The sequence below is a fragment of the Anneissia japonica genome, unplaced genomic scaffold (genome assembly GCF_011630105.1).
Source record: "Anneissia japonica isolate Jap-2015-1 unplaced genomic scaffold, ASM1163010v1 scaffold288076_len169038_cov169, whole genome shotgun sequence".
Taxonomy (NCBI): domain Eukaryota; kingdom Metazoa; phylum Echinodermata; class Crinoidea; order Comatulida; family Comatulidae; genus Anneissia; species Anneissia japonica.
This window is the reverse complement of record NW_022706475.1, coordinates 63453-80131: the sequence shown is the minus strand read 5'-3', so window position 1 is coordinate 80131 and position 16679 is coordinate 63453. Positions and strand designations below refer to the sequence as shown.

The 16679-nt window shown below is 33.1% G+C and overlaps 2 protein-coding genes across 2 annotated transcripts in view; both read right to left on the bottom strand.

The window, feature by feature from the left end:
* Window positions 1-277: 277 nt before the first annotated feature.
* Window positions 278-8511, bottom strand: LOC117106159 (otolin-1-like). The gene is made up of 2 exons (XM_033247509.1): window positions 8419-8511; window positions 278-1000 (listed from the first exon to the last, which is right to left on the bottom strand). Exon 2 carries the CDS (start codon window positions 992-994, stop codon window positions 278-280), a length of 717 nt encoding a protein of 238 aa, XP_033103400.1. The 5' UTR covers window positions 995-1000; window positions 8419-8511.
* Window positions 8512-12303: 3792 nt separating this feature from the next.
* LOC117106168 (collagen alpha-1(X) chain-like) overlaps window positions 12304-16679 on the bottom strand; it is an 8997-nt gene continuing 4621 nt past the window's right edge. The window contains exon 2 of the mRNA XM_033247518.1: window positions 12304-13953. Coding sequence (XP_033103409.1) covers window positions 13228-13947 — 720 coding nt within the window. The 5' untranslated portion in view covers window positions 13948-13953 and the 3' untranslated portion in view covers window positions 12304-13227. The remainder of the gene's footprint in view (window positions 13954-16679) is intronic.

Here is a 16679-nt window from a genome sequence, read left to right as displayed (position 1 = left end):
TCATTATACTACTATAATCTATACACAGTATCATTTTCATTAGAAGCAAAGGAGTTATACTTTGAAATGTTTGTAATGTTTGAAATAATGTTATTCTTAATGTGTAATCTTATATCACATTTAATTGACATAATTGGAATGTTTTTTGCTAGTTTCATATATAAGAAATACTTTGTTTTACTGGTAATACTACTTTATTTAAAAATCATTTAAAAAAAGTAAAACTAAATATTTTTTAATTTGTGTCCTTGTTTGGAACAACAATTTTATTATTAGCTTATGAAGTTGAATAAAGCAGGAAGCCTGAAAAAGAACAGTAAATGTTGCCATTACTATAGTAATAGTTATAGCTGGTTGACAGAGGCTGAGTCCACACTTCATCATATGCTGCTAATTCAAGAACCACCATGTTGGTGGCTGATTTATAGCTTGAACCACTCTCATATGCAGAGAGAATGCGTTGCCCATTCTTCATGATGCGTGTTGCAATGTTACCGGTGCTAGCTGACCCTGATGTAAACTGGAAGACATAAGTGCCTGGATGTGCACAGACAAACTTCCCTGTGCCTTGGTTGTAGTTACTCCCCACGTTTGTAATAATATTTGAATATTTCATTGGACCAACTGTTAGACGTCCTGGATTTGCTGAGAATCCAACTGAGAATGCAGATCTAGGTTGGCTGTTTGTGAGACCTTGTTCACCTTTCTCTCCTCTTTCCCCTTTCACACCAGGAACACCTGGTCGACCGATTGGTCCTTGTACACCTGGAGGCCCATCTCTTCCATCTGATCCTGCGTTTCCCTTGTCTCCTTTCCATCCCATATCTCCTTTCATGCCTACTGGACCGGGAACACCAGGGGCACCATGGCTTCCTGGAATCCCAGGAATCCCAGCAGGAGCAGTACAACAGCCTCCACAGGATTTGCTATCTTGTTGAGCAGATGCTTGGATGATGCAGATAATGCTGAGTTGTATGGCAATTGCAAGATACATTTTGATCTGAAAAAGATTAAGTTATATATTATTTGTATCACCATGCTCATATTGCTTCAGGAAAAGATTTGATATTATTCATTTATTTCTAGACAATTCAAAATATTTATATAAACCATAAAAGCAGGGATCTATTGTAGGCCAGTTTGCCGAATCAATTTTGCCCAATCAACTGTTTTTTAATATAGTGGGTTGAAATTTGGCAAATTCAGTTTTCATAATTTTTGGTCAGTAAAATGGAATTTGGCAAACTATAGTTTTAATTCTAATTAGCGCACCCACCACCTAAAAAATATGTAGTTGCAGAAACAAATAAAAGTTGCTTTTTTTTTATTATGCTCACTGCTCCCTTGAAATCTCCAAAAAATAAGGTATGTATATTTCTTTATTATATAATTTCAAGCATTGGAAGCAAGTTGTTGGCAGTAGTCTCTAAAAGTTAAGAATAATGCATGCAACTTTGCAAAATAGAAAATAGGAAAGTTATGGTGAACAGTCAAACCCATAGATTATTTACAGACTTTAAATGATAATGATGTAGTTTACCATTCCATTACTACATTACATTCACCAATAAACATTTCATTTTTATTTTACCCTAAATCTGGATGTTTTTTGGCCTCGCCTTCTGGTGATTAAAAAAAAAAAAGTTTGCGAAACAAAGTATAAAAAAGTGTCTAACCTAGATATTGTGGGGTCTGGGCAGGCCCAGAATCCTATCAAGAAAACTAAACCTCCTAAGCAACAGTGATCGATAACTACTGTTGTGTTATCACATTTAATGTAGTGTATTGCCTATCGGAAAAATGGGTTTTCATCAAAATGGGTTTCATTATACAGGAATTTGGGATTAATATGTTGGCAATCTACTTTTCGGCAAACTGGGTTTAAGCAGATTAGAGTTGGCACTTTGGCATTCTACAAACTGGAATTCAATAAAAAAACTTTCTTTGTTCTAGTACATCAATGGAAAAGTACATCAATAGAAAAACACTCCCCTGTCCCAATTATATTTATACATCCATTTTACTTATTCTCATAGCAAGTAAACTAATTCCTTCCATTGGAATGTAGGTAAAAATTGCCCAGGAAAAAAATGCTTCAGAAAATCATGCCCTGGTAAAAATGCTCCTAAATGAAAGAGTGGTAAAAATTGGTGAAATTTAGCAATGAAACTGATATTTTATAAAATCCCTGGTAAAATGTCCTTAAATGACAGTGGTAAAAATTGGTAAAATTTAGCGATGAAACTCAAATTTAAAAAAATTGTTAACTATTTTAAAGTCTGCAAAAAAACAAAAATTAAAGTAATAGATAAACGTGTCATATGCATTTTTAAAAACTGAAATTTTTTTTTTTTTTTTAAGAATCTAATGTCATTATAAGTTGCCATTTGAATTATTTTTTGCCTGAATAATAAAATAGTAAATGCCATTGGAATTACTTTTTGTATGAATTATATAGTCATGGTCTTCCATTTATATAGCGCATACTACATGTAATGTCTTTCAAACCCAGTGTCATGACAAAAAAAAGAAAGAAATCAACAAGAAAAAACAAGAATGAAAGAGATTAGAATTGTGAGAAAAGATGCGATTTAAGCTGGGATATAATAATAAAAATGGAAATATTTGACTCCAACTAAAGGAATTACAAATAGCAAAATTTTGTAATCTAATACTTGTGATTGTGTAAGTAACAAATGAATTATTCAATTAAATTCAATAAATTTCAATTTTATTACTTCATTAGCCATCAAGAGCTATAATCCGCCAAACACACAATGTCAATGAATATAGAAGGAGGGGATGTATCGAGAGTGAGGTTTTTTAAAATCCAAAGGGAAAAAATTGAAGTGTGGACTCTAGAAATTTGAGTATGAAAGGGCAACAAAGCAGAATGTCGAGAATTGTGTAACAATTTAATTGGTCTAAATTTTCACTGGTTGAGAAACAATGTAGCCAATAAATAGGCCTCAATATATTTTAAAGATGTATTGTCCCTTGCTAATGTCAAAAAATCATAAAAAATTATTTTGAAATAAACTTGCTCATATTGCAATAGCATATAAATTATTAACTTGTGCATAAAAATTATTGAATTTAAAAAATGTGTACCCTGATTTTTAAACCAAAAAATTATAATAAAAATAATAAAATACTTCCAGCTATCATTTTTCGCTGTAAACTGATTGGTAGACATTTTTTAAATACATTAATTTCTATGTTCAAGTTGATAACTTTTATGTTACTTCAAAATGGGCAAGTTAATTTCAAAAAATATTTTTATGATTTTTTTGGTATTTAGCAAGGGACAATACATCTTTAAAAACATGGTTAGTAGTCTAGTTATAGTCTTAAGAGCTAGAAACATAGGATTTCATCCCAGTTGGTTAGGCCATCAAAGTCATTGAACAAAAGTATATAAGATTAAACCCAGGGATTGCGTCTGACCCCTAAAATAACACCTAAAATTAAACTGGTAAATTTCAACTCATCTAGCACATGAACCAAATTTTTTTTTTGAACATAGTACTATAAAGTGTTCATCATAAAAACCTAAATTATTAAATTAATAGAATGCCCAGTTACCTTTCAGTCAGGTGGGGCATGATTTAAAAATTAGCCAGAACACTAATAACCAAAGTGGAAAAGTTTATCAGATGTATTCAAAACCCAAGTTATTACTGTAAATGAAGTCCATTTTTAAAAGTTTTTGGAGTGGAATACATGCGTAAAAACGCTAGACGGCAGTTTTTTTCCCTCATGCTCTAAGGTATATGAAGTCTAAGACAATCATATAAATTCCATCCCATCAAATTTAGTTTAAGCTCCAGAATACAAATGGTGTCGAATTATGAAATGTGATAAGTCTGGCATCTTGACGTCTGCCCATGATAATTACTAAAATCAAGTAAAATATAATAATGAACTATTGTCATTATTATAGAACTTTTGGTACAATTGTAAGGTGCTCTGTTTTGTCTTTCTTCCTGACTCTTCTTGTATACTTTAATAAACAATATAAAGATAATATTGTAAATTTATACTTGCTTTATTTACTATACAATATTTATAAGCTTAACTTATTATATTCCCCTCTATATATTTTTTTATAACAGTTTACTATAGTCTAATAGAAATTTATGATTAAAGATGTATTGTCCCATGCTAAATATTTAAAAAAAATCATAAAAATATTTTTTTTGAAGTAACGTAAAAGTTATCAAATTCAACACAAAAATTAGTGTATTTAAAAAATGTCTACCCATCAGTCTACAGCAAAAAATGATAGAAACACTTCCAGTCACTGGACGTGTTTTAATATTTTTGTTATAATTTGTTGGTTTAAAAATCAGAGTACACATTTTTAATATTCAATAATTTGTATGTTATTGCAAAATGAGCAAGTTTATTTCAAACTTATTTTTTATGATTTTTTGACATTAGCAAGGGACAATACATCTTAAAATGGAAATTTAAGTATATACATAACATAATGAGTGTCATTCACAATTATCAACATTTTCACAAGTGTACAAACAGTACTCTTTTTTGGTACCCCTCCCTTCCCCCCTGAAAGTGTACAAAAAAATGTTGATTTTGAAAAACCATTTTCCATTTTTTTGTGAAGTCAACTAAAGCAGTGTACTTGCTTGCTTAAAAATGAATAATAGATCCACGGTTACATTATAATTTTACCATTGTTTACATATTGCATGTTATTTTGAATCAACATTTTTATGCATACCGGTATATAAAAGTGTACAAATTTGTCTACACCCTCCCCCCTAGCATACTGTCTGTACACTTTTAAAAATGTTGATAAAGTTGAATGACCCCTAATAAAAGTAAACATTATCAATGGTGATAATATCATAAATTTATATTTGCTTTATTTACTATACAATATTTATAAGCTTAAATTATTATATTCCCTTTATATATTTAATTTTTTTCAAACACTTAAAGCAATTTACTATAATCAAATAGAAATTTATAATTAAATAGAAATTTAAGTATACACATAACGATTTATAAAAATAAACATTTGCAATTTATTATAATTAAATATAAATTTAAAATAGTAAATTTACAAATAATTAAGGTGGTTAATATTTTAATAGGACTTATGGAGGATAAAGCCCGATAATCTCTTTGTTAACATTGGGGATATGGTCTTCCGGTTGTCGTCAATGTAGAAAATTCAAAGTTATTGGTAAAATATGAGTAAAAACAGACAACCCTGAAAAGGATTAAAGATTAGGAAGATTAAAACTAGGAAGTGATTAATAAATAATACATAGTGCATGTTGGTGGAAGAGGCGTGTCTGTAGGTAAGACAGAACATGTCCCAATATTTTGTAGGTGCATTAGTACATTGTTTTTTTGGATTATTAGATGGAATAAATTTATTGAAGTTTAGGGGTGGGGTGAAGGTTTACTGGTACTGGTAAGGGTGTGAACACTGCAACTTGTATCAGAGTAGGTGTAGCCTACTTACTTTTTAAAAAGTATGTTATTAATATTGACATAGTATGTGGGGGGTAGGGGGTGTGGGATCAGATTACTGGGCTCTTAGGATATTTAGTCAATGCATAAAAGATAATAGTAAGGACATGACTTGGGATTTAATAAGGTGGGGAGGAGTGGTCAGGTCAGGTAGAGCATTTAGAAGTTCGTCTCATATCACCACCATTTCAACACCACTACCGATATAAACATATCCGATTTTGATTATTTTACTGTCATATTATTTTAATTTAAAGCCTTTTGGTTAATACATGAAGACAGGAATAGGGTTTGGGGGTGGAATTTTTCCCACTCCGGTATCTGATATGATTTTAGGTTATCATATTATGTACAATCATAGTTTTTTTTGGTTCATATGTTAAATGGGTTGAAATTGAATGTTTTTGGGTTGTTTTTAGGGTGGCTGCGGTCAGACCCAATTCCCAGGGTTCATCTTACATACTTTTACCAACATTAGGGGGTCAAACCTAGGCAAAATGGGGTGAAATCTTCTGTTGGTAATCTCTTATTTTGAGAATGATTCATATCTTGTTTATTTGGGAATAGCTACAGAGCACCTTCAATATTTTTTTATTTATTTATTTTTTTTGGTAACAGAGCTCTAAGTCTCTAGGATTGCCATAGAGTTCTCCAGGAATTTTAATTCATGTCCCACTAACCAGGAAACTCCACATTTTCTCTCCAAGAATTTGAATTTCTCCTGGATTTTAACAAATTTTCCCAAAGGGCTTAGGCATTCTTATGCAGACAATAAGGCAGGTTTATTGAACATTCTAGGCTCCCTTAACACATTAATATTGACCTGATTTTATGAGAACCTTGACTTTTTTATTTGTTGTTAATGTATGAGGTTTTATAAGCTACATCATTAAATAAGAACGTACATGCTCCTCTTTACCCAATTTGAAATTAATCTAAATTTTTGTTATGTATAAATACAGTAAGTTAAAAGATACAGTAACTAAAGATCTGGTATTAACATTTTTTTTTAATTCCTGCTGAAAAGCTTATTTAACTTATTTGACAATAGCATCTTTCAAAAAATAAATTATTTTATTTACAAAAACAAATAATATATTAATTGATTAAATTATTTTATTTAAAATAACAAACAAACGGTATGTTAATTGGTTAAATTATTAAAAAAAACACCACCAAAACAAATGGTTCATTGATGGATTGATTAGTTTTTTATTTTTGTGCAGAATTTTATATACTTAAAAATTAAAATAAAAAATAAATTTTAAATTAATTTACTGAATTTTATAATGAGTGGGTGGGATTCTTACCAGGGCCATGTTTTCTGGGGCAATATTGAGATTCTCATTCTTCACTACAGTACTTAAAATAAATTTAAATATCATGTTTGAATTTATGAATCATTCATTTAATTAACACATTTTTGTGGAACATATTTGTAATACTATATAATTTTTTTCTATGATTTTGTTTTAAAATTTTAAATGTTAGTCTTTAGAGGCTTTTAAATGCAATTTCATCACCTTTTGATTAGAGTTTATTTTGTGATTCTTTCGTAATTTTTCTGTTCATGCATTTTTTTTTTATGTTACCCTACATTTTTAAACTGTAAAAACTAGATGGATATTTGTATGCACACCACATAACACAGTCAGTTCTCAAGAACCTTGAAATACCTGGTTGATGTGCGACAGGTGATAGTTTTCTACCATATAACAATAATTTAGTTTTTAGTTATTAGTACAGTTAATCCTAATATTAAATTCATTATGGCCTCGAAAACCACAACCGTTATAGTGTCAGGCAGGGGATAGTTTATTACAGGGGTCCCAAGACTCCCTAAAGTCACAGGAATTTCATGGAAATCGGGAAGGCCTCCCGCACTCCCACGAGCAAGCAAGGATCTCCTGGAAAATAAACCATCTCCCACAATATTTGCATGTTTTTACCAATTATTAATATTGTATTATTAATTGTCTCCTGGTTGTCAGTGTCAATGGGTATCGCCATCCACAGCAGAATATTATTTAGATGTGTTAAAAAATCTCATCTCCCGGAAGTGGATCCTTCCAACTTGGGACCCCTGGTTAATTACCTGATATTGTTATTTAGGATTTCTATTTATTTATGAGCAGACCCTCGCATTTGTATTTTAATGTAAAATATTTAGAAATGACAATAAAATAAAGCCTTTATTTCGATTTTTGCCATGCACATAACAGAAAGTAATTAGTGGCAAATCCAGGAATTCAAAATAAAGGGGACCCGGGGAGGGACATATGCAGTGTCTAAGCCACCTCAGCCACACCATGGGGCCGAGTTGTGAAATGTTATAACTTTGGCACCTCTAGATTAATTTAGAAAATTTAGAATAACACAATATAGGATGGAGGCAGACTGGATGCCACCCCCGCCCCCACCCCCTTAATGAACATATAAAATGAATTGAAAATGAAACTATTAATCTAAAATCAGTTCTGCAACATTGCAGTGTTTTCTGCTTTGTGGATGAAATTACATGAATTTTGTGCGGTACAATGAATAAGAATAGGGTGATGACATTCTGACAAGTACAAAATAAAGTATTTTTTGAAGGACATAATGACTAACATTGAACCCTCTTTTGGGATTCAAAGTCCATAACCATCCTACTTACAGTTAAGCTAAACTACAGACTATTAAAATAGAATAGTTGCAAGCAAAACTTTATTAAAGGGACTCTTTCACCCTGCTGGTGTTCTTAAAAAACACTGTAAGGTACATAAATTCAAACTATTAAACTAAACTAAACTACAAATATGCACAATGACTAAGCCTAATTTATGTAGGACATAAGGCTTCTCCAGATTGATATTCACAAGCATGCTACTAAGTACAGTAACCAACAGCAAACCTATTTCACTTTCTACTTATCTTAAAGTTTTCCTCAGTCTTCTGTCTATGTCTTGTGAGATGCTGCTGAGAGAGGTTTGCAGTTTGCTTTGGCAGTTTCTATGTGCTGTTTCCTTAAAATACATTTATTTTCTTCCATTTGCAATTGAATAACAGAGTTCATTAAAAATGATAGGTTTGTGAAACAAAATCAAAAGGAAGAGGGCACATGCCCGAGAAGATTTATATAAAAAAAATCTTGTATTGGGCAGGCCTGAACACAAAATCACAAAAACACAGAGAGATAAAAAAACAAACAAACAAACAAACCAACCAACACACAGCACAAACACACGCAAGCAATACGAGTCACGATTAAATTAATTTTTGTATTGCGAAACAAGGTGATTCCTGAGTTTATTGGTAAAAGACTTCACGGAAACTGAGTTCATAATTGAGGATGGTAAATTATTCCAGAGTATAGGACCAGTGTATCTAATATTGTGTTGAAAATAGTTGGTGTTATGATTAGGTACTGTCTCTTATACACATCTAGATGTGTATAAGAGACAGGTCCATAACCATCCTACTTACAGTTAAGCTAAACTACAGACTATTAAAAAAGAATAGTTGCAAGCAAAACTTTTTTAAAGGGACTCTTTCACCCTGCGGGTGTTCTTAAAAAACACTGTAAGGTACATGAATTCAATTGTATATAAAAAAAACTATTAAACCAAACTAAACTACAAATATGCACAATGACAAAGCCTAATTTATGTAGGACATAGGCTTCTCCAGATTGATATTCACAAGCATGCTACTAAGTACAGTAACCAACAGCAAACCTATTTCATTTTCTACTTACCTTAAAGTTTTCCTCAGTCTTCTGTCTATGTCTTGTGAGATGCTGCTGAGAGAAGTTTGCAGTTTCCTTTGGCAGTTTCTATGTGCTGTTTCCTTAATGCTGTCTTATATACTGAATGAACATTCTGTTGTTCTGATTAACTTTATATACAATCAGATTTCTTGAACTTTTTCTATTTTTCTTATCTTGTGAATCCAGCTGGATTAAATGAAGGTTCAACAACTTTTTTATTTAATTCCAAAACCAATATTAAGAAACAATGTTCCTGATTTTAGATATCGTTACGGATGTATGTCCAAATGATAAAGAACTCTCCATATTATTTTTTCCTATAACTCGGGTGTGTATCTTAGTTATCAGCAGAATATATCTGAACAAGCATCGACTTCCTTTATCTCACTTATCTTTTAAATCCAGGTGGAATAAATCATTGATCAACATCATAGTTTTTTTAATTCTAAAACCAATTACCCTCTTTCGTTAAGTACATTATCCTGTTTTCAGGTGTACTTAAGGATGTATCTGGAATAATAACAAAAAAACTTCGCACCTTATTTCTTTCTGGAAATAAGGTGTGGATCATTCTTGTCGTCCCAAGCTATCTGACTGTGTATAAAGATAATCAAACAAACATTATTTATTCTATACTGCAATCCACGATTAGTCCAAGTAGTGGTAGGTTCATGAAATGTCAGGAACAAGACAATTAGGTGACAGACAGACACAATATTCTCCAATAAAATTAATATAAGACATATCATCTTAATAATAACTGTAGTTTCTATGAACAGATAATCCCCAAGGTGTGAAAATCATACAAAATAGGCCTAATATATATATCATGTGAGCAACCATACTTGCACACGCCATGTGAGTCAACCATACCTGCACACACTATGTGAGTAACCTTATCTGCACACACCATGTGAGTAACCATATCTCCACACACCAAGTGAGTCAACCACATGCACACACCATGTGAGTAACCATACCTGCACACACCATGTGAGTAACCATACCTACACACACCATGTGAGTAATCATACCTGCACACACCATGTGGGTAACCATACCTGCACACACCATGTGAGTAACTATAACCGCACATACATGTGAGTAACCATACCTGTACACTATGCAAGTACCCCATTACTGTATATACTCGCGTATAAGATGACTCCCGAGTTTGAGAAGATTTTTGGCTTATTTTTGTATGTCGGGCGAATAAGATGAACCCCTGTTTCATGGTCGAAATTACTATTTTTTCTGTTTTTTGTGATCTTGATATTGCATCTAGCTAGCTAAAAACGGAGCCAAATGCAAAGTTAGTCTTACAAATAATACCATTTTATGAGTTTTTAAATGTTCGTCAAAATCTTATTTCCTCGTATTAAAAATACTCCGGTATAGACTTGGTATCATAACTGCTGATTTAATTTGCATAATTTAAAAACAATCGACATATTACTTCCTTCAATATTGACAATAACGAACTCGAGCAAAGTGATGATCACCATCGCAACAAAAATTGAGGGCGGTATTTGAACCTGAGCACTTTGCCGGTGTAAAATGGGAGCAACCCAGACTTTTTCATTCGATGTAAATAGGAAATGCACTCGGGATCAATCTGGAATTAATACAGCTTTATTCTGCTTTGGCAGTTGTAAAAGGGGTTTAAGAATTTTTTTTAGGGGGTTTGACATATAGAAAATAGACCTGCAAATATTTCAGTAGTGAGATTTGGAGTTGATTTTAATGCCAGGTAATACTGTACATCAAAGACATACCACCATTTGGTTTTTGCACCACACTTTAGCAAAACCCTGGTGAGTGAGATGTGATGGCAGCACAAATTTAGACTAAAACCAAACAATTTTTAACTAGTTTGTTCATTTTTAAATTACTTTTATTCATACTACTCATAGAAAGAGAATTCTTGAAAAACATCAGCTACTCCTAATAAAATATTAAGATTGTATATTAAGTAAGTATCATGAATCAGTGAAAACGTGTAAAAATAAATCAATTTTGGCACCAATGGCGTTCCATATTGTTTAGTTGCATGGTGTTCCATACTATACTTTTTTGTTGGTTTAATTCCCATCCAAATTCAACAACATACAAGTTTCTTGATATGAACAGATGTTGGTGGTGCTCTCTGAAATTATCTAATACTACGAGAAATCAATACATTTGAAACTTGTGGCAAGTCTAGTATCATGAATAACAACTATATGATGTTACATAATAGGCTAAGAATTCGTACGGATTATACTTACAGCATTATTAAATAAGCTATTTAATACAAATATACCTATCATATAGAACATATTGGTAGTATGTATGGGAGACCATTATACCTGTAAGACCAAAGTATGTCTCTTTTAACCATACCTGCACACACCATGTGAGTAACCATACCTGCACACACCATGTGAGTAACTATACCTGCACACACCATGTGAGTAACTACCTACACACACCATGTGAGTAACTATACCTACACACACCATGTGAGTAACTATACATGTACTGTGCACACCATAGTGAATCAGCCATACTTGCACACACTATAGCGAGTCAAACATACCTGTACACTATGCGAGTACCCCATTACTGTATATACTCGCGTATAAGACGACTCCCGATTTTGAGAAGATTTTTGGCTGATTTTTGTATGTCGGGCGTATAAGATGAACTCCTGATTCATGGTCGAAATTCCTATTTTTTTCTGCTTTTTAGTTCCTATGCATGTAATGCAATAGGAACTATTGTAAATAGGAAATGCACTCGGGATCAATCTGGAATTAATACAGCTTTATTCTGCTTTGGCAGTTGTAAAAGGGGTTTAAGAATTTTTTTTAGGGGGTTTGACATATAGAAAATAGACCTGCAAATATTTCAGTAGTGAGATTTGGAGTTGATTTTAATGCCAGGTAATACTGTACATCAAAGACATACCACCATTTGGTTTTTGCACCACACTTTAGCAAAACCCTGGTGAGTGAGATGTGATGGCAGCACAAATTTAGACTAAAACCAAACAATTTTTAACTAGTTTGTTCATTTTTAAATTACTTTTATTCATACTACTCATAGATAGACAATTCTTGAAAAACATCAGCTACTCCTAATAAAATATTAAGATTGTATATTAAGTAAGTATCATGAATCAGTGAAAACGTGTAAAAATAAATCAATTTTGGCACCAATGGCGTTCCATATTATTTATTTGCATGGTGTTCCATACTATACTTTTTTGTTGGTTTAATTCCCATCCAAATTCAACAACATACAAGTTTCTTGATATGAACAGATGTTGGTGGTGCTCTCTGAAATTATCTAATACTACGAGAAATCAATACATTTGAAACTTGTGGCAAGTCTAGTATCATGAATAACAACTATATGATGTTACATAATAGGCTAAGAATTCGTACGGATTATACTTACAGCATTATTAAATAAGCTATTTAATACAAATATACCTATCATATAGAACATATTGGTAGTACATGTATGTATGGGAGACCATTATACCTGTTAGACCAAAGTATGTCTCTTTTATGGTGGATAATAGCCTTCGGCGGAAATTAACTTTTGAAGCAAAACAGATTTTGAATTGAATTTTTGTAATGACTGCTGACATTCCTGTTACATAAATCTTATAACACCTTTGTTGATAATTCTGTGCTGGTAATATCTTGTGTTAGCATCCTACTTTTTTTTAATACTGTATTATTTACTAATGAAATTAACTTTTGAAGCAAAACAGATTTTGAATTGAATTTTTGTAATGACTGCTGACATTCCTGTTACATAAATCTTATAGCACCTTTGTTGATAATTCTGTGCTGGTAATATCTTGAGTTAGTATCCTACTTTTTTTCTAATACTATATTATTTACTAATGATAAAAAGTCATTAAAAAAGATGTCATTCTGTTGCAATTTGCTGATTTGTAATTATTAGGTTTTCAAATTTCCTTATGCAGATGCATAAAGCAGGAAGCCTGAAAAAGAACAGAAGATGTGGTTCTCACTATAGTAATAGTTAAGGCTGGTGTTTAAAGGCTCAGTCCACACTTCATCATTTGCTACTAAATCAAGAACTACCATGTTGCTGGCTGATTTGTAGCCTGAACCAGTCACAAATGCGGAGAGAATGCGTTGCCCATTCTTCATGATGCTTGTTACCATGTTGTTACTGCTAGTTGACCCTGATGTAAACTGGAAGACATAGATGCCTGGATGTTGACAGACAAACTTGCCTGTTTCTTTATTGTAGTGATTCCCAACATTGGTAATTATTAACGGGTATTTCATAGGACTAACTGGATGGCGGCCTGGGTTTACATTATATCCAACTGAGAAGGCAGATTTGGGCTGGCTGTTTGTGGGAGCAACTTGTTCACCTTTTTCTCCTTTTCCTCCTTTCTCACCAGTAGCACCCGGTAAACCAATTGGTCCTATTTTACCTGGAAGCCCATCTCTTCCATCTGATCCCTGGTTTCCCTTCTCTCCTTTTACTCCAACATCTCCTTTCATGCCTATTGGACCAAGACCACCAGGATTACCATGGCTGCCTGGAATTCCAGGAATCCCTGCAGGAGCAGTACAACAACCACTACAAACTTGGGTATCACCTTGAGCAGCTGCTTGGATGATGCAGATAATGCTGAGTTGTATAGCAATTGCAAGATACATTTTGATCTGAAATGATTAAATTAAAATGCATTATTTATATTAACTTGTATATGCTCTTGTGTTTTCAAGGAACGTCATGAGTTTATTAATTTCTAGACAATCTAAAATATCAATATGAAACAGTCCTGAGGGTTGCTTTATGTTAACATGACATTGTTGGTTGGGTGATGTGAAGGTGGAGGGATATAAACACCTTTTTGCCCCCTAGATATGCCAGTCATGCTGCTACCCAGTATTTTTACTTGATGTGTTACTTCTATGCATTGGTAGTATCCTTTACACAGAAATTAATATTTATAGAATTTACATTTATATGAGGTCTGTCAAAATAATTTTTTAAAATGGAATAACAAGTTGAGTGGCCGAACGGTAAGGCAGGGGCGCCGCTAAATAGAGCCTTAACGTCGGCACTGGTCCAGCCGCTCCTAGCCCATGGGTAGAACCAAGTCTTCTCAGATTAGGACAGAATGGAGGCCTAGCTCAACACGATAACTTTTCACATATTCGGCTGTCGAATACCACAATGGAAGAACACCCGAGTTAGAAAAAATGTATTAATATATAAACTTGTATGCTCATTAATAATATATAAATTTGTATTTATTTCTGGACAATCTAAAATATCAATATGAAACAGTCCTGTGGTTGCTGTTAGCCAAACATAGCATTGTTGGTTGGGGGCCTTTTGTGTCCCGGTCGCCAATTACAATGTGGGATTTTAGATGTACTTACTTTTTTAATTATTGCATTCTCAATGTTTTCATCAACAAAAGTAAATGATATGATATGAGTTCAGGAATGTTGAATATAGGCCCAGGGAGACTTTTACTGATAAAGGGTCACCACAGCCTCACCATGGTTAGGGCTGAGGTAAGAACATTTATGATTACGGCACCTCTGAATGGCTGGAAATGGCACTCACAGACTTAAAACCTAAAAATTTAGGGGCCCCTTTAATTCACCACTGGATATAATATTATATACAGTCCACGTCAGAGACACATTATGTTGTTGTGTATCAACAAAGTCCTTTTGGGCAAGGGTGCTGGATCGAGACCATGTGGTAAGGTGCCCTTAGGGGTTAGGGATCCTGCGGACCTTCGCACAAGAGTGCATGAGTGTTACGCCACTGGTTAGGTGAGTTGAGGAGGTAGGAATAAGCACCGTTTGCCACTCCCCATATAAGCCATTGCTGCTACAAAGTATTTTGACTTGATTTGTTACATAGAAATTAAATATTCATAGCTTTCACATTTATATGAGGTCTGTCAAAATAATTTTTATAAATGAATATCTAAACAATCCAATTCACCAGTGTTTCCCAAATGCAAAATTTTCATTATTTGAATAATCGTTCCGTGTTCAGAACATCTGGTGACATTGACAAGAAAATAAACTTGTTGATTCTTATAACCTTAAACTCCCCCCATATTGTTGACACCTGCCAATTGAGAGGGAAGGATAGCTATCAAATATTGGGTAACAGAATTATACTACATATCAAATTATATGCTTTCTGGTAGGCCGGCAAAAGTGGATATTACTGTGACCATCGTGATATCCAGCGTAATCAGTATCTTGCTAGCAAAAGATTTGGGGGGGGGGGGCCTTGATCCTGTCAAGAAACTTGCATTCCCTAACCCTAACCTACACTAACTACAGTTTGAATCGGGAAACTGGTTTTCAGCTTAGTGAATGTCAGTGATTCTGCATTCATCAGTTAGGGATTGTTGGGTCTCTGATATTTGTCAGAAATTTGGCATTCTGCAAACTGGAATTTATCAAAATATAAAGATAATTTTATTTTCGTAGACAGCTGTCAAAGCTGCCCACACTCATCTGGTATACCAAGGGCCCCAAGGGAAACCAGTCTACTTGACTGATTGGGCTATCCTGGTTAAAGATTGGGAATAAATAAATAAATTTTTATCTATCTAGTATATCAACAAACCTGCCCCCTCCTCCCACACTCAAATTATATTTATACCTAATTATATTGAATCTAGAGAAGATGGTAAAATTTGGCAAATATAATAAATACCACATTTAGATAAAAAGGCCAAAGACAAGAGTAACATATTCAACTGTAGGTTGGATATGTGAGGAAGAGAAATACGTGGGAATTTTATACAGGGGGAATTATTATGTGGGTTGAGGTATAATCTCTTGTAGTAAAAAGGGTTTGGGAGCAAATTTCTTTAAGTAAAAGGAATAACTTTGGTCCTAATAATTCTGCATGTTTTCCATCATTTTTTATAATAATAATAATAGTGTAGTTTTATATAGCGCACATATCCATCTAATGTAAGGTTCTCAGGGCGCTTGATGTGTTTATGTGCACCAATAACCATTAATTCCATCTATTCTTATCCACATTCAACCTTAGTGTATTACTAGACATCCATTTTTTTACATTTTTGAAGTGAAAAGGTACATTGCTAGAGCTGAATAGGACCCTACACCTAGACCTTATATGTCACGATAATGTCTATATCCCTAAAACTTGATTCCCGCTGGCAGAAAAACTGTAGCAAAGCTCTTCTGGCAGTTTCGTATCCTCCCTCCTTACGGAAAGTTGAATGTACACTTCTTAGGTGATGCAACGTAACAAAATGGATAAGGTTATCCTCTATATATATATAAAAAATATAGAAAGACAGCAATAAATAACAGCTATGAGTTGTAAACATACTAGAAGCAATATAATTTATTAATTCACAAATATTTCAAAC

What these genes read in the sequence shown, in the direction of transcription:
- LOC117106159 (XM_033247509.1), bottom strand. Translation starts at nt 994, where the DNA reads ATGTATCTTGCAATTGCCATACAACTCAGCATTATCTGCATCATCCAA.